Source organism: Neolamprologus brichardi, chromosome 2 (assembly GCF_056152115.1).
Source record: "Neolamprologus brichardi isolate AB-2024 chromosome 2, ASM5615211v1, whole genome shotgun sequence".
NCBI lineage: Eukaryota > Metazoa > Chordata > Actinopteri > Cichliformes > Cichlidae > Neolamprologus > Neolamprologus brichardi.
This window is the reverse complement of record NC_142105.1, coordinates 3517236-3536169: the sequence shown is the minus strand read 5'-3', so window position 1 is coordinate 3536169 and position 18934 is coordinate 3517236. Positions and strand designations below refer to the sequence as shown.

The following is an 18934-nucleotide window of genomic DNA, read 5'->3' as shown; positions in this document are numbered from 1 at the left end:
CTCGGTCACAGTTTCCTTCCACATAAAGCTTTGCAAAAACTGCATAAAAAGCGCTTGCAGCAACAAATACATAATATTCCAGAAACACGCTTTGCCGATCCGATCAGCTGTTTGTAACACTTCCTACGTTAGAATAGACGTCAGCGTGAACTATCGCATGTCCGCCATGACCTGCCTCATGAGCCTATACTGGTGTTTTTAAAAGTTATCTTTGACTTTATGACTTTCTGTGTCGTTTCTGGGATGCTTAGGACTCATATTGCACTGCTGGAAATAGTTTATTTTGATGCATATGCTGCTTTTTTGCAAATTTTCATTATAATATTTATTTTCATTTTTTTCCTGCAGTATATAAAAATTGGTGTATTTCAAAAATAAAACTATGAAGACACTCAAAATAAATTTCCTGTGGTGGGAAACTATTTTGTGCAACTTTTTTGTATTTACAGTTTTGAGGGATAAGGCTCTTAAATTTCTCTAACTAGAAATATATGTTAAAAAACAAAAACAATTTTCAATTTTTTTGTAGTTTATTGCACTTTTTTGCAAATTATGTAATTACTGCACTTAATGCAGACATATTATTAAACTTTGGGCTATAATGGTTGTATTGATGTATAGCAACTTGAAATGCTCCCAAAAATGGCACTACAGCATGTAAAATTATAATATAAGCTCTGGCAGACTTGGTTCTATGGTAGGTCTTAAAGGGTTAATACTGGGCCAACGACTCTCCAAACCACGTCCAAAGAGAACAACCCGCATGTTAAATACGTGGGACTCTCCACCTTTTGTTTTCAGGACTGAAAAGCCTCACAAACCTCAAGAAGTCCAGGAACTTTTTCAAGATTTACAGAGTTGTTGAAGATGAGCAGAGGCATTTTTAACCTCTAATTTTGGCATTAAGGAGCCTTAAATTATTAACTATTTAAGGTGAAAGAGCTTTATTTAATGCATTTATGATTATCTCACTGTATTCTGGGTATTTTGTGAACATTTGATCTGTTGGAGTGTCTCATTAACTGAGGAAGTGAAGCATTTACTTATTTATGTTAGGCTCCAGTGTGTAGCTCAGTTTGTGTTCTTGCCCATTCATGTCTCTTGCTCTGCTTCTTCCTGTTTAAGTTAAACAAAACATCTTCCTGTCTTGTCTTTTTTCCTCCAGAATTCACTGGACTCTGTGCCCACCCTGGAGGAGAGCTCAGGAATGGACCTGGATGCAGAGTCTGTCACCGATGCAAAGAACAACTTAAACACTGCCAGGTGAGCTGTTTACTTCACAAACACCAGCTGCCTGGATTTACCCTCAGAGTTTAGTTTCGATACAAAGCAAACGAGAAGCAGCGGCGTTGCTGTGCTGATCAGACACTTGCCTTCTGCAAATTGCTTTGACACGCCGTTTCAACCAGAGCTCACATTTTATGCTGCATCTGAAACGCATCTTTATCTCAGTCTCTCTCACTCCCAACACTTATTCACTTATGCTTCCTTCTTGTGTACCTTTACATGTCATATGATGATATTACACCCCCAGCTTGTTGTTAACAGCTGTAGTGAGTACACCACCATCAATGTGGCCTGCAGTGTTAAAACTGACAAATGCTGTTTCACTCCTATTTATTTAAAACAGGCAAAATACTGACTACACAAAGCACTGATTTTGGTTACAGCTTTGTGAGTTTTTTTCCTCGTCGAATTCTTCTTCTTCTTTGTTGTGTGACTGTGGTGTGACTCTTCGTCAGCTGTTATCCAGGCAAGGTTTCAGGAAGACCAAATATGGTGACAGCGATATGATTGGACAGCTTTTATAAAAGTACACTTATCCAGATGAGTCTGTACAGGGGTACCATATTAGTACTTCTTGTTATTGGACCAAAGAGTACTGAAAACGTACATCCCCTGGTGGAGTGTTAATGTGTTTATCTCCTTTATGGTTTCATTTTGAGTGTTTATCTAATTTTATTTAATTCTAATCTTCATTTTCAGGCAGGACAATCAGCCTCTTGTGACGATGGAGCACACTGTCACCATAAGCTGTGTAAGTGACAGGATGTGGAAATGTACACCTTTCATAGACTGTATATAAACAATGGCTATAGCCATGGTTATTAGGGGTGCAACGATACACAAAATTCACGGTTCGGTTCAATACTTTGGTGTCATGGTTCGATATTTTTTCGATACAAAAAAAAAGTTCATGCCTTTTTAATTTGTCATTTATTAAAATTATAAATATATATTTTAACTCAAAAGTACAGTTTTTAAATTTAATGTTGCTGAAACAACAAAGTAATAAAATAATAAATATATCTGATTGAGGAATCACTCATCTTTGGAAAAGAGAGTTTATTACAGAGAAATGTCTCTTTCCAAAATAAAAGCTATACTATACGCTTCTTCTGGGCTATATTCTCAGCAGCATATTAAACATATCAGGTCCCCATAAGGAGAATCAGGTGCTAACGGCTGTCTAAATGACTCGGGTAAAGTTTGTAGCATGCGTGCTTGTTGTTTTTCTCTGCTTCCACTTGTCTTTGCACGAGGATGATGTCGGAGTAAATGTGCAGTCATATTCGTTGTGTTCCCACTAGTGCTGTCAGCGTTAATCTGAAATGACGTTAACGCCACAACACGGCAAATCTCCGTTAACGAGCTACCGCGGATCGCCCTGTGCGTGGGGCTGGACGGCCAACACGTTAACGAGCTAACTGCGCTAACGCACTAGTTCCCAACAATTGAGCATTGTGTGGCACATCCGACATACTGTTTTACTTTAGTCCATGACGCGCTTACCTTCAGGGTCATACGTCACGTGAAAACCAAAATAGTTCCAAACGCCAGATCTGAATGAGGGTGGGGGAGGTTCAATTTGCCATGTTGCAACGAGAGCTTAGCTTCTGTCTCGCTAGCTTGCCCTGCGCTCAGTGAATCTGCGTTCGACTACTCCGCCGAGGCTGCACTGTCAAGCGCAGATCCATTGAGCGCTCAACACAGACAGCACCGTCAGAAGGAAAGTTGATAAAATAAATTTAAAATTTTGTATTGTTTCGATACATATGCGTACCGAACCGAAAGCACTGTATCGAACGGTTCAATATTGATACAAGTATTGTTGCTAGGTGAAATTGGTTACAAAGGTGCTGTTCTGAAAAACACGTCAGGCCAATATTCCTTCAAACACTTGCCAATTTACCTTCAGTTATTTTCCTTATTTCTTTTATCTCTTATTGATTTTTTTTTTTTTTCTCCTCCAGGACTCCAGTTCATGTTGCTGTGATCACAACGCCAACACCAGCGAGCCCAACAGGAATCACCTGTCACCATGCCAACCAGACTCCTCCCACCTCCAGCTTTTTCCCAACAACCAATGGGAAGGTGAGTTTCATCATATCCTGGGAATTCCAGCTTGCTCAGTGCAGCATAAATATTCACAAAATTAAAGTGGCATTGGAGAAGTTGTGCAGAGGGACAGACTTTTAAAACTTAATTTATTTTATCTAATAAAAGTGACATAATGGGAAAACTTAATTTCATTTAGATTGTTGTATGAATTACTCTTACTTAAATATAAAGATGGAATATTTTTACTCTAAGCTTAAATATGTCGCTGAGATCTGAATTCAAACCTGCTCAGTTTGATAAATTCTCTCATATAAGTGATGAAAAACTGACGTTGGTGACATTTGTGTGCAAGTAAACACAACACACGTTGGATGAATGCTGGCGAGTGAAGTTACGAATGACCTCACTGCTCCTCTTCTGTGCTATCTCTCTCCCTGTCCCTCTTCCTCCTCGTCCTTCTACTTCTCCTCCGTCCATCCAAACAGCGTCACCCCCCTCCCATCTCCACCTCCCTCCCATCGACTTCTCATTGATGCATCTGCAAAAGGAAGGCCAAGGTAAGTCATTTCATAAGCGCCCATTCGCCAGTCTTCCCCTCCCTCCTTTCACCCGTCCTTGTTATTGTTTTTAATGGTGGTCACGGGTGACAACAATAAAAGAAACTATATTAAAATATAATTAAAATAGCCTCGGCTTTTCAAATGCGCGCGTGGTGACGCTGATCGTGATAAATCCCTCCCTGTAACATTCTTCCCTCCATCAGATTTCATGAGATAGCAGGCGAACTTGTTTTTTCTTTCTTCACTCTTCCCTCTTATTTTTTTAATTTACACTTTGATTCTGCTGCTCTTATTGGTCACGACCCCTCCTACACTCTCTCTTCCTCCTCGATTCAACTTGGCAGCATAGCACTGACTGTAAATACACCGGTAATCAGGCTTAGTGTGAGTCAGGAGGTGTGGAAGTAAAAAAATAAAATGTTGCTGTACATATCTGTCCATCATGATATGTATAACACCTCTCTCTCTCATGTACTTGCTAGAGAGGGATTGATCGTCTGGCTTCTCCTTCCTTCTTGTCCTCTTTCTACTTGGCTTGATTCCTCTCTTTATTTCTTTCCGTCTTCTCCAGACCCCGTCCCAGCTTTTAAATCCTGGCAGGATGACAACGAGAGCGGAGAGGCACAGCTCTCCCCGCTGGCCGGTCGCATGGTTCCTCTCCCTCCGCTCCCCCTGGAGGAGGGTGGTGAAGAGGAACAGGGAGAGGGAGGGCAGGATGACTCCCCTTCCTCTTCCCGCTCCCACCCTCACCTGCTGGCACGGCGCTTTCTTGATTTTGGTGTGCACGGTGCCCAGAGATTCCTCCAGCAGGATCTGGACGCCACTTCACCCACCAAAGTACACAGGTATGATGTGCAGCTTATTCACTGTAAGACTGGTTTTTTTGGAGGGTTTAATGGTTATAATGACACCCACAAATCGTGATCTTTGGTCTGAGAACCCGAAGGGGTTTTTTTGGGTTGTTTTTCTTTTTTAGCGTTTTTTTGTTGTTGTTTTTTTGGGTTTTTTGGTAGTTCTGTCATGCTGGGGGGGTCGCTGTGGCTCAGGGGCTAGAGCAGGAGTGGGCTATCTCAGTCCACGAGGGCCGGTGTCCTGCAGGTTTTAGATCTCACCTTGGGTCAACACACCTGAATCACATGGTTAGTTCGTTACCAGGCCTCTGGAGAACTTCAGGACATGTTGAGGAGCTAATTTAGCCATTTAAATCAGCTGTGTTGGTTCGAGGACACATCTAAAACCTGCAGGGACACCGGCCCTCGTGGACTGAGATTGCCCACCCCTGGGCTAGAGTGTGTGTGAAAGTGGCTTGTAGTAAAAAGCCCTTTAAGGGCTGAGCTGGAGTCAAAAAGCGCCATCAAGTACCAGTCCGCTTACTATTTATCCTCAGGCCCAGGCGAGCATCGTTTGGTTCCAAAGAGGCGATGAGAGGAGGAGATTCAGTGATGCACCAGCTCACCAAAAAGCTTCAGCATCTGAAGAAGAAAATCAAACAGTTTGAAGAGCAGTTTGAGAAGGAGAGAAACTACAAGGTAAAATCAGAACTTTAATGGTTTTTTAGGTAGTAATTTAAAAAAAGAAGAAGAAAAAAACTGCAGGAACCAGTCAATCATTGCTTTCTTCAGGCTGTTATAGCAAACAGTCATCTTCCTCTGCCTTCTCCCTTTCTCTGCATCAGAAACAACAACACATTGTTTCATTGCTTCCACTGTCACACATTCTGAAAATGTCATTTAGTATTTTTGTCTTAGCTGTTGTTGATGTTTTCTGTGAAATGCCAACTCTTCTCTCTGCAGCCTTCTCATGCAGACAAGGCAGCTAACCCCAAGGTCCTCAAATGGATGACTGACTTGACCAAGATCCGCAGGCAGATTAAAGGTACAACTACTTTTTGCTGTCGGCATGCATTCACGTGTGCTTGACGGGGTTGGAGTGTCTGTATGCCATCCTGTTCTGTGCTGGACATTTTGACCCCGCTTCCAACCTTTGACCTTTTGTGACAACATGGCATGTATGCTGGTCTGACCGACATACGCAGACATGCACGTGCTCAGGGTCAACGTGGCTCTCACATGCGTGGCTCCCACCCTACAGTGTGCTGGTGCGTCCTTGTGAACCCACATTCATTACCTGCAGGGTGAGTTCGGTCAGGTGAAGCAGCGGAAAACACATAAAGGAAGTATTTGAAAATATTTGGTCAGAAATCCCAGAAAGCTTTTGGTTTGGCTGCCAGTCAGCATGTCCAACATCAGATATTAAAATATAAAATGTATAGAAATTCATGTTTCTCCTCCCGTTGTTTCACCACACTGAACGAACCCTGCAGGACGCCCGTCCACCTCCTTCCTGCGAGGTGCCGGCTCTCCTTCATGGAGTAACGCAGCGGCCAAAACATTTGTCACTGTTTCAAATCAAAACTGAAATCAATAATGTGAGAATCCGCTCTTCACTTTCCTCCTTCCTCCTACTGCCCAACGACCCATTGATTGATTGATTGACTGATCGGCCAACCAGGACGCCAGCACCACCTTTTGCCCAGAAGCACGTTGAGGCACCAGGCTTTGATCCATTCACACAGATGCCACCATGCTCCCTCCTCCCCTTCCTCCTCCTCCTCCTCCTCTATCTGCTCACCTCCCCATCACATACTCACCCCCCCGCTCCACCCCTACTCAGGCCTACTCAGCTCTAGACCGTTTCACCTCAGTAAGTACAAACCCCTCAGTAAGTAGACATCTCAAACACTACTGACAGTCACAGCGAGGCGGCTTTGTGAGAGCATCTTGCTTCCTTGTTTCGGTGTCTGCTGAAACAGCTTGTTGGCATGGGATAATTAATGGAGAGAGGGTGAGAAGTGTGAAGCATCGTGATGAAATTACATATTTATGGTTCTGATTTCAAAATACAAAACAAGCTCTCTTTTTTGCCAGACATTTTGGGTCTCTGACATGTTAAAAAATGTTGGCGAACTGCAAAAAAAACATGTCTAACTGCTGGTAACAAGAATGCTACGGTGCTGAAGGTGCAGAAGTGTTTCACCTTTACAGCCATCAGGGTTTTTTGAATTTAGCGATTTTACTGTCTGGCAGTGTTACAAAAAATAGTCTGGAAAAAGTTTGCTCTCTGTCTTTGGCTTTGTGTGTTGTGTGGTGGTGTGTTTGTGTTGTCACACTGTCTTCTTTCTCCTTATTTCTGATGCGTTAATTGTAATCGTGACGATAAATTCCTGCATGCCTTAACTGATTTTCTCTGTTTTCCATGTTTCTCCCTCTCTCTCTATCCCTGCCCTTATTTCTTTCCTCTCTCCTCAACCTCATGTGTTCATCCTTCCCCAGATGCCAAACACCGAGCAGAGACCGAGCTCGGCCCTCAGACTCGGCCCCGCAGCAACACCTTGCCCAAGAGCTTTGGATCCACACTGGATCACAGTGCTCACGACGCAGCAGGGGAGCTCAAAGGCCCGCGGCCTACAAGGGAGGAAACACTGGAGCTGATCCAATGCAGAGTCAAAGAGAAGAGGGAGGAGGACGGCTGGCCTGATGATATCAAGGTAAGGACCAGATATTTTCCAGCAGAGCCACTGCACTTATTCAGGACTCTAGCAACAGGACAAATAAAAAGGATGTGGATCAGATATATAGATGTCAAGATGGGGAAAAACAACAGAATATAACCTATAGAGTTTTTTGGGGTTTATGAAATCCTTTAGAAAAGGTCTGGTGCAGGTTTACATACCTAGCAGAACAAAAACTGACAAAAACTTTATTTTTACATTTCAATTCATGCTTTTAAGTTCTACAGGAAGAGAAGAAATCTTTTTGATGGACATGCACAAAATTTATATTGACTACAACTTACAAACTGCTAGTATATTGTTCGACTATAACTTTAAGGGTAATTTAAATAGTTTGATTGTGAACTTCTCCTGTCACTGTGAAACACCAGTTTAAATACTAGTTAGTTAAATGTATTACTTTTATTTTATTAACATACAATGGCAGTTACCTGCTGGTTCAGAGGTGTTGCAAGGCCATCAGCCACTAACAGGGCTCTGCACTGCGACAGGAAGTTACAAGCAAGATGGAAAGTAAGGAGTGACTACGCAAGATTCTGCAGCACTTTGATGCAGAAAATTAGCAAATGTATGAAAGCTGTTTCAGAATAAACTGACCCAGAAGCACGCAACAGGTCACCTCACCTCGGTGATGTGCAACCACATTGTGCTCGGGCATGTGGACGCCGGCCTGTGCTCTGATTGTGAGCACAACATTATACACGGGGCCCTACATTTCAGCAAAAAAATCTTATATGTTTTTAACTACACATACATTATTTCTGTGTCTCTGTATTAGGGCTGCCACGATTAGTCGACTAGTCACGATTACGTCGACTATCAAAATCGTCGACGACTGATTTAATAGTCGACGCGTCGTTTGAAGCTTTGTAAGATCACAAAAGACGCAGGAATAAGTAGTAGGATTTAAGAGTGTAATAACGGACTGAAACAGAAGATGGCAGCACTGCATGTACAAGGATGCCAGCTGCCGTTAAACTCCGAAGAAGAAGAAGCTGTGTCCCAGAATTCATAGCGCGGCCCTGCTCAGTTTCCAACAATGGCGGCAGCTAGTTAGTTTTAATATTACTCTTATTATTCTTTCTGGGTCACAAAATAAATGTTTAACATATTTTCAGGCGAGAATGTAGCTGTGTAAACCTCAAATATCTGCTCAGTTTATCAAGACACCACATATTTTCAAAAGCGCTCCGACGTTTTCGGAGACGTCTGTTACCCACTAGCTCGATAGCTAGCCGGGGGCTAGGCTCACTAGAGCCGTGAGCACACCGGACTCCCGCAAATCGTTTTCAAACCCACCGCTGTCTTTCACTACTCAGGTTAAATATATATAAGTCACTTAGATAACTTAAAAATGTTATTGTTTGGCTTTTTTTAGTATTTTATTTGTTCCTGAGTAAATCGGCTTGGCTGAGATTAAAGTTATAGTTTTTACACAGCTGAATAAACGTCAAGCAGACAGCTGATTATCAGAAGTGTGAGATGCTGGAGAATTTACTCCGGTGTCCTGTTATATTTTAGATAGCAAGGAGTTTATTAAACTTCACCGAAACAATCTGCAAATTTCATTAAAATTTAATAAACTATCATCTTGTCTTTATTTTTAGTTAGCACATACCTTAAACACTTAAAGCTGTAAGCTAATGATAGTTATATAAGAGCAGATGCTGTTGGTGCAATAAGCTGTATGTTTTACGTCCAATGGATGATGATCTGATTAGTCGACTAATCGCAAAAATAATTGGTGACTAGTCGACTATCAAAATAATTGTTTGTGGCAGCCCTACTCTGTATTTTAAACTAGTCTCTTTTTTCCCCCTTCCTCACATTTAATGACTAGTAATGTTAAAACCAGGAAAGACACTGAGTGTTAAATATCTGTGCATCTCTGCAGAAGATGACAAAAGAGCAATTAACCTGTGAGAAGACTGTCCTGCAGAAGAATCTGCTGCACTACGAAGGGCTGCACGGTCGACCGGTACGTTCAAAAACCTAAATTCTGCAAAGATTTGTCTTTGCCTTAAAAAGCAAAAAAGAAACCTGTTCTAACCAGGTCTGTCGCTTCTCCTGTCCTTCTAGGTGACCCGAGAGGAGCGGCTGGTAGTGAAACCTCTGTACGACCGTTACAGGCTGGTCAAACAGATGCTCACCAGAGTCAGCATTACACCTGTTGCAGTAAGTTCACAATCTCCACCAGAGACACAAAGTTGGCAGCACTCATGCAGCAGACAACGGATCAACTGCATCAACCTTCCTTTCCCTCCTCCAGGTATCTCCATCTAGTAAGAGGCGGAGTAAAACCCTGCAGCCAATCATTGAGGGTGAAACTGCTCACTTTTGGGAGGAAATTAAAGAGGAAGAGGAGGAGGAGCAAGAGCAGAAAAGTGGAGGAGAAGAGGAGAGGGATGAGGAGGAAGACGAAGAGGAGGAGGAGGAGGAAGAGGGAGAGAGCAGCGGTGGTGAGATGCAGAGCCCCGAGGTTATCATGGCCATCGACCCGATGACCTCGAGTGACGGGCCCGTGAGCAGCCAGAACCAGTCTGACCGACAGAGCGACTGTTCGATGAGAGAAAAGATGGAGGAGGGATCGGGGAGGCTGGCGCTCGACCTGCGTCTGTCCAGCTCGAACGCCTCATCCATGTGAGAACAAAACACACGCGTTCACGCAACATTAGGGTCTGAAAACTGATGAGTTCTTATCCCTCTGGGGTCCAGGGTATAATTGGCCATTTTTGACTACTTTTGATTTTACCTCTATATTTCACCTTTAAAATATGTTTTTCTTGCCTTGTTTGGTATCATTATTTTCAGCACAACCTCATTTTTTCATTTTGGTATACTATATTAGCACAGTTGATCTAAATTCAGACAAAAAAAATTCAAAATCCGAGTAGAAAAAAGTTATTTTTTACTGTAAAACCCACAAACATGTTTAACGAATCATTTTCATAACTTGAAATGCAAATAGAAATTGTGCATAATTTTTAGAAATGTACAAAGTTTTGCAAACAACAAAGTTATATGGTACTATTTACCTAAAAATGCAGCCAAGGCCTCGGGTGTTTTTTTATATAACCATTTAAATCTATTTACAGAACAATCAGGTGTTCTGCATCAAATAAGAAGGCACACAAATTATTTGTGCCAGTCCAAAAAATGTAGTTTGTGTTCAGTATAAGACAGAGGAGAACAGCACAGGCCTAAATCCTGCAGGTCTGACAGCAGGAGGTGCATCAGTCCAGTTTTCCATGTGGGAACAGCGTTTACACTGGAATCTGCCTTTGACGGCTTTTTTAGAGCAAATGTGATATTCAGCAGTATAACTGACACACAATACAAGACAATAACTACACAACACACTAACTACAGCCTCCAAACACGCTAAACGTCACTAATGTCTCACATATGAAAACTCGCTCTCTCTCTGTCTTTCGCTCGCCTGCTTTCCGTTGCGGGTGTCACTCCTAAAAACTTCCCCTTCTGCCTAAACAACCAAATGTCACATGTTGCCTTATCATTTTTTTGATTGGCTGACATGGTAAACTCTAACACCAATAGGGAAGGGGTGTTTTTTCTTTTTTCACTCGCAAGCGGAGAGTGTTTGCTAGCGCTGTCTGCAGAAAACGCCGTTTTTACCGTTCTTCCCGCTGTAAACAGTAAACAGTTTTGTTTAGAAAAAAACATTGCGTGTATTTTTTATCATAACTCTGGTTTTATGTGGCCCATCGACACAATTGGTATATAGTTTGAAGTCCGCACTTTCGACTCAAGTTGAAATGGAGACTCTGACATGCTGCATCTTGTAGCTGTGTCGTCTTAAATTGGTCATGTGATTTTGACGCGCCGGTCGCGTCCAGCGACCCCAGAGGGTTAAGTTGAAATTTTGCTCAGCTATTTATCATTTTAGAAATACTGAATTTGGGTGATATTGTGAATTTGAATACATGTTTGTTGCAAATATGGAAAAGTGTAGCCTGCTGTGTTCATTCACTAAACCCTGGAGAGGAAATGTTCACATATTCTTCTGCTTTGCTGACTGTGCAGATACAAGCAGGAAGTGTGACACAGTTTTCACACAGGTTTCAGCAGCTCAGGTGTAATCTGTTTAACGTGTCACAGGATAAATCCTGGCATTAACATACATAGACTCACACCTCTGATCAGCTCAGGTTCCTAAGTCCAACTGTGATGTGTTTAGTTCACTTCCTGCTCACACTGATCACCTTCTCTCTCTGAAGTTAAGTGATTATTAGTGTTAAAGAGAGCAAATGTTGCTGAGAATAAAGCTGTTCTGATGTATCCGCACCACTGTAGCGTTACACGTGGGTTACAGCATCCTCTTCTATCCCATCATCCTCCAGGCCAGAGCTGCTGGAACAGCTGTGGAAGGCCAGAGCAGAGAAGAAGAAACTGAGGAAGACCATCAGAGAGTTCGAAGAAGATTTCTATCAGCATAATGGAAGGTAGGTGGGACACGTGCGCCCACACATGCACGTTTATTTAAGGAATGAAGTCCAGCTACATCACATATGTTCAGTGATTTCAGCTTTGTCTTTTTAAACTCAGCAGAGAGTTTATTCAGTGAATCAGGACAACCTTCATGCAGGATGTATACGTTTGTGACAGACTCCCTTTTCTGTATTCATGCAGCACTTTTCTGGTCTCTCAAGGCTTCTCTATTGTGAAAAAATAAATAGCACACCTTCTGACAGCCAAGTCTTTGTGTTAGAGCTTTGTCTGTCTGGATAGATCAGCAAAAAAACAGTCTCAGCCTGTGTGTGGCAGGTAATTTGACCAAGCTGTGAAAATGAAAGCCAGGCGGGGTGTGAGGACCATATAGCAAGGCAAAAAAAAATGTTTTACCTTCATACTATGTTCAAGATGTCACATCCTGTCAGTGTCGGTACAGTTACAAGTGATCCACTGACTAGAACGAGCAGAAGTTTCTCCAAGATCAGTTTTTAGTCAAGAAAAATATCCTTATTGAAGCTCCACCTGCTTGGCAATAAACACGCTGCATTTCCTGCCAAAACAAATTAGCTGAAGTGAAGGAGCAGCTGGATCAGGTTCACCGTGCTCAGCAGTAACTTAACAGGTCCGACACGGCTGACAGCGATCAGCAAACTGAAGGGAGCGGCAGGGAAATTAAACGAATAAAAAGTCTGCGTTTCAGATGGAAGCTGCAAAAGTACTGAGAGCTGATTAAGGGAAAAATAAAACATAAAAATAATTAGAGATATCAGACCAGTGCAGAAACCTCACAACTCTGTCTGCTCTCGTTCCTCTTTTAGAAACGTTCAGAAGGAGGACCGGGTGCCGATGCTGGAGGCGTACAGAGAGTACAAGAGGATCAAGGCCAAACTCCGCCTGCTGGAGGTCCTCATCAGCAAGCAAGATTCCTCCAAATCCATCTAGACCCCTTCCTCAAATATCCGCTATCCCCGCACACATCAGCTGTCATCACTGCAGCAACGCTACGCCCAGGACGTCTAGCCTGTCATCACGCCTGGAGAGTTTAACAAAGACTGCAGCCAATCAAACACACAACAAATGACCTCCTGTTCCCTGCAGCCACATCACGGGGAAATTAAGTCAGCTCTGACTGCTTTTATTAAAAAGTTTAAAAAAAATAAAATAAAAGTGCCACGAAATCGTAAATATGGTGTAGCTAAGCTACAAATAACCTCACAAAAATTAAAATGGTACGGAAACACCCGAAATATTCAAAAAGCAGAGGTCACAACGAGAAACACATAACCGACTCTGCCACATATCAAACAGAAGAATATTTTAGGGCGGCTTCAAGTGTCATTTCCTTAAATTAAAAAATGGAACGACATCTCAAACGTTTTTTAAACGTGTTAGTGATCCAATCTGCCAAATGCCTGCAAGTGTGTGAGGACGAACACTGGAAAAGTAAAGCCGTCATTTAATGTGTGGCCAAACCGAGGTGCTTTGCCAAATATCTGAAACCTACGTTTTAGTCGAGCATTTTAAAGTTAAATGTGCGTTATTACAACTTTTTCCCCCTGATGTGAATGCAGCACGGCCGCTGGTCAAACTTAAAGCAACTTCCATCATCCACATTGATCCCCGCTGCCTCAGTCTGCATATCATCTGAAATCAGCAGTTTAAAAAAAAGACAAAGAGAAACTAATCACTGTGTGTATCATCATCATCATCATCATCTCACCAGTTTGACTCACGACTCTGCACTCGTCTCTCACCTCCTGGTTTTCTGACCAGGAAGAAAAAGGCAGAAGCATTTTGACTTTTTGATTTCAAGAACATCACTGTTGTCGATCTTTGTGTTTCTGAGGAATCTCATCGGACAGCTCGAGGACTGGCATTTTAGACTCTTCACTCAACACTTCGGATTCATCTGGAACGTCTCGCACTGCGCTTCAACCTCTTTCACTTGTTGCAAAGCGATTTTAATAATAATCTAACATCCTTACATCCTGGATGCCTCACCTTCTGACTGATTTTAAATATTCATCCACAAGATTTCAAAACCACTTTGTTTTAAAAAGATGTACACGTGCAATTAGTTACACCGTACAAGATTTATTGCAACAAAAGTATTAATTCTTTTCGTTATTTTCTATTCTTAGGCGTTTTCTTCTACTTTTTGTTTGCATTTCAAAAAACAGTGATGTGGGAGCATCTTGCAAAAAGAAAAAAAGAAATGCTGCTTTAAGTCTTTCGACGAGGCCTATTTAAACAGAAGATGCTCACAGGAAACAGTTGTTCTCAGCTTAATCAGCGATGCAAAGGACGGCTGCAGAACTCTGACTTGGCTCCTTGTGTTTCATCTGTCTCCTGTTCAGTTTGCCACATTGTAGTTCCTGAGGAATTATGGGTGATAAATAGGTCTGTGTTGTTTTTCATCTGAGAATCCAAAAGCATGTTGGCAGCGGGCATTAGTAGTCATGTGACTAATCTGGAGGTTTTAATTGAAATTTGATTGAAGCTGAGCAGATCATTTGTATGTTAGCATGATGTCCTCAATACTGAGAGAGCTGAGGTTGTTTTTAACGAGTGAACGGTCTTTAGGTGTGCCTCTGACCTCCGGTCTGCAGTTTGATTTCCTGCTGGCAGGTCAAAGTAGGGCAGGTAAGGGGAGCAAAGTCTGATTTGAGCTCTTCTTAGTAAGAGTTGAGGCGTCACAACGTGCTTTAAAATGTGGGACAAAAGTTCCCGACAGTCACTGAATTTTGGTTTTAAGCTGCGAGCTCGTCAGTCGGCCGTTTGTCGTTTTTCTTCGATCTGCACTTGCATGTTTTAGGCGCACGGGACAAAGCTGACGTACGATTCTCTGCCTGGTTCAGAGTTGGCTGCAGGCTGTCTGTCGGTGAGCATTCAAAGCTATGAATGAGGTGAACCTTTTGTGTTGTGTGAAGATTATTAGGAGCGTGAGAAGTTGGGACGGTTGAAGTTAAAAAGTTTGATGTAAAAAGATGTTATTTGCACAGCATTCACAGAATGCAGCCCTTTTGTGTTTTATAATTTTTTTCCATTTGTATTTCTAGAAATGAAGCACTACTTCTATACAGAAATTATACTGTACATTTAAAAAAAAAAAAGAAATACCCGAAGGAATGAATGTCAAAAGAAATGTTTAAATTATTTCAAACATTAAGTTTGGCCCCCTTTGGTTTATTATTATTTGTGATGCCCTGAGAATGTGTTTTTTATTATTATTATTAATATTATGAATACTGCTTGTAGTATCATAACCATTATTTTGTGTGGTAACGACAATAATAATCCTTTTGTATGTACTCACTAACTGTAAAACCAGCTGTAGACGTTAGTCTGGCACTGTGTGGCGAGACGTACATGAACCTGCTCTGTTTTCTGAATTACTTTGTTGCTCTGTGTAATATAAGCTAATATAGAAGCTGTACTGTAGTGAGCTTGCATGGCAAACAAGAACATAATCATATGAAAAGAAAAAAATGTTTCCATTATTTGTGCCATGAAGAAGCAGCAATAATATGTTTGTGTTCTCTTTAACACAAAAGCGTTGTGGGTTTGATCCCGTGTGAACACGATGTTTTCGGGGTTGGACGGTGTGTTTTTTACCTCTGCGTCACGTCGGCACTGAAATCCAACGTATCAATAAGTCTGTGAAACTAGCAGGGATTGAAAAGCCAATGACAGATGTATCATCTGAAAACATTCCAGTTTTTATCGTCATCAAAAAAGTGAAGAAAAACGATCCACCGTCAATATCTGAAGGGCTTTTATTTCTGTCGACTTGTTTTTCATTGTGCCTGTAGCAGAGTGGTAAAATTCACAAATGTAAATGTATTCTGTCGGTGTACAGTATGCTTCATCTCACACTTACCCATCTGACGTGCATGGTTGTTTTACACACCGGGAATTCAGAGCAAAACTCCTCTTCAAAGACGTCTCCTCGGTCCTCCTGGAGATACTTTAGAGATTAGACACATTTTTACTAACTGATTCTTTAAAGTGATTTAAATAAAAGTTGTCCAGAAGTTAGTTTAAAAGACAAATTATATCTTTTTCCTTTAACTACAAACAGTCTGAAGTCAAGAGGAAAACCTCAGGACATCCTTGAGATGGGATTTTGCTATAAATTCCTTCAGTCGAGATTTCAGGAGGGACGTGGCATCAGACGCTCCCTCCCAGTTCCTCCAGTCGACCTACACGTGACGCGTTTTAACACATTAATATATCGTATGTATCTGTAACTGTTTTCTTACTTTGTGAATGCTTTTTCAGTTGTTCCTTCATTGACAAAAATGAGAAAATACAATCAGTAACAAACATTTACACACAAAAATAAAATTTACAAGCTTGCCACACCACTTCTCCCGACTGTTTTATTTTTTAAGTGAAATATACTGGGACCAGGATGTCCCCTGCAAACTTGCCCTGAATATTAAATAACTGTTATGTCCAATTTAAACAAACAAATCCTTAAGATGACTGATTTAACCCAGTAACACTTTAACCATTAAAACCCATCCAGGTTACAGACTGGTTTTGGTTAAATTAGAATTTAACCAGCTCTGCAGCCATTTTTCATCAATCTATGCTAATTTTTTAATTACTTTAAGTATTTATAAGTATTTAATTTGTCTTATTATCACGCAAATATGATTTATAGCGTAAACAGATGCATCTATAACAATTTTTCTTCATCAACATTATGTGTGATGTTCTCTAATTGCAGGCTGTAGTGCCCATAAAAGTAGGTCTATGCTCTATACATCTACAAATAGATAGCATAGTAATAAGACCACACTCCTTTGGAGCAGGAGTTGCAAGTTCGATTCCCACCGGTTCCTATATACAGTAAGGGAATCTTATAACCTTAGACCTATGAAATCTTCAATACCCAACATCCACAGTTGATGGCAAAACAACTAATAGCTGTCAGTGTTCGTTTGGAAGAAGGGACTGCTCCCACGAGCACATGCTACGGCAAGGGGGAGCCAGTCATCACCCCCACCCGAGATTGGGTACCAGTCTCCAAGTGTGGTAAAACTAGCCGATTACTCAAAAATCTGACCAACCCTTTATCACAGAAACCTTTTAACCTGATTAGGTGAACTACAAATTAGTAATCAGTGACCTCTAGTGGAAGCTAGAGAAAGCACATATGCTACACAAATACAGGCAGAGAGAAAAAGACTGTAAGCCTTTTCCCAACTTCTAGATAACCAAACTACAAGTCAAACATACCAGTTAAGATAAGTTATATACTATAGTTATAAGTTATATACCGTCCTTTGTTTTAATTTTGTCACACAGTCAACCATTATTGTTTTTAAAACATATTTTAAAAGTACAGCAATTACCCAACAAGTTGGGTCCTCCAAGTTTCACAGTCTGAGATCCCACAACTCGCATCTATTTGAGAAAGCACTAATATTATCACTGACATTTTGAAATAAAAAAAAATGTACTTTTGATGCCTGAGCTCAACAAATGTAATTATTTGCTTAATTATTATTTGATTTATACATAACAGGGTTATAACATTAAGTGACATTTAATATAATTTTAAATATTTTTAAGCTTAAATTGTCCTCCAATTGTAAAAACACCGTGATATATACGTTTAACCAGACCTAGAAGACAGGTGTTCTGGGAATCCATCCTACCTGGAAAAACATCCTACCCAATGTTTCTGCGCAGACGCGGCGCATGCGCACATCACCAACGCCAAATTAACTACTTTTTCTCTCACCCATCCGGAATACTTCTTAAGGTTATGGTTAGGGTTATGGTTAGATTTAGTCGCAAGTCACCGTCAAATTATAATACGGGTAGGCCGTTTTGTCAGAGTAGGATGGTTTTTCAGAACACCGACATTAGCGCTAGCTTAGCAGGTTTGGCTTACAAACTACTAAAACGAGGACTTAACAAGTCTGTTAATTTATTCCAGTATGCAACAACACGGCCCCTCTCTGTGTTACACCTGGTGTGGTCATTTAAAGTTAAAAGCATGGTAGAGAGGGCAACAAATGACGGTAACGAAAATTAATTCAAACTCACCTCCCGCTAGGCTCTTCTTGCGGCATACACGTATCCTGACAAATAGTTCAATGGCTAACTGTTAATAGCAACTGCTACATTCGGCACCGTAGCTAATTAGGCTAGTTGCACCTGTCAACAAAACCAAGACCACGCCCACATGGAGTATTTTAAAGTATTTGGACCCTTTTCTTTTTCATCCGAACTCATTCAACTGCTTTTAAAACACACACCTTTAAAATAAATTAAGCATTAAGAATGTATTTTCTTCCAAACGTTCTCCTTAAAGGTTTGCTTCTTTATAAAAGGAAATAATTTCCCTTAAAATAGATTGTTTTGTTTTATATGCTGCTTTGTCAAGAGGAAGATGGCATCATGCAAAGAGCACAAAGAGATGTAATGATGGAGACATACAGAGAAGGCCAGAAGGAGCTGCACAGTGTCTTTGTGGATTAGACAAAAGCATATAACAGGTTGCAAATAGAGGATCTTAGAAAGCCCGGAGTGGCAGAGAATATGAGTGTGGTGCAGGAGATTTAAGACAATGAGATAGTGGTGAGCCGTACGGGAGCAGTGACAGACGGGTTCAAGGTTGGGGTGGGATCATGGAGTCTCCCTGGCCTATGAGTTTTGTAGATGGCAACTGCAACCTGTTGTGAGAGTAGAGAGCCTGCAGAGGTGGGGGGAGCCAGCAGAAGGTTGAGCGATTTGGAGACAAACTTAGTGATGCAAGGCTGGAACGTTTGGACACGTGCAGAGGAGGGAAAGTGGATATATTGGACTAAGGATGTTAAACATGGAGCTGCCAGGAAGGAGGAAGTTCTCCGAAACGATTCATAGCTGTTAGTGAAGGAGGTGTGCAGAGGGTTGGTGTGACAGACAGGACATCATCTACTGTGGCAATAAATGTTATGTATTTGGGCTGATTAGAAACCACCACTGTGCA

At 41.4% G+C, this 18934-nt stretch overlaps 1 protein-coding gene across 4 annotated transcripts in view; it reads left to right on the top strand.

Moving 5' to 3' along the window:
• The window catches only part of fam13b (family with sequence similarity 13 member B), a 76984-nt gene extending 60674 nt beyond the window's left edge, over positions 1–16310 (top strand). For 2 of the 4 annotated variants that reach the window (XM_006804539.3, XM_006804538.3), the window contains 14 exons: positions 1166–1263; positions 1987–2038; positions 3255–3375; positions 3828–3899; positions 4474–4747; positions 5290–5431; positions 5696–5777; positions 6414–6605; positions 7235–7449; positions 9368–9451; positions 9553–9648; positions 9743–10113; positions 11835–11936; positions 12765–16310. In XM_006804539.3, coding sequence (XP_006804602.2) covers positions 1166–1263; positions 1987–2038; positions 3255–3375; positions 3828–3899; positions 4474–4747; positions 5290–5431; positions 5696–5777; positions 6414–6605; positions 7235–7449; positions 9368–9451; positions 9553–9648; positions 9743–10113; positions 11835–11936; positions 12765–12888 — 2025 coding nt within the window. In that variant the 3' untranslated portion in view covers positions 12889–16310. The remainder of the gene's footprint in view (positions 1–1165; positions 1264–1986; positions 2039–3254; positions 3376–3827; positions 3900–4473; positions 4748–5289; positions 5432–5695; positions 5778–6413; positions 6606–7234; positions 7450–9367; positions 9452–9552; positions 9649–9742; positions 10114–11834; positions 11937–12764) is intronic. The other 2 variants (XM_006804540.3, XM_006804541.3) reach the window with 2 other exon arrangements.
• The last annotated feature ends 2624 nt before the right edge of the window (positions 16311–18934 follow it).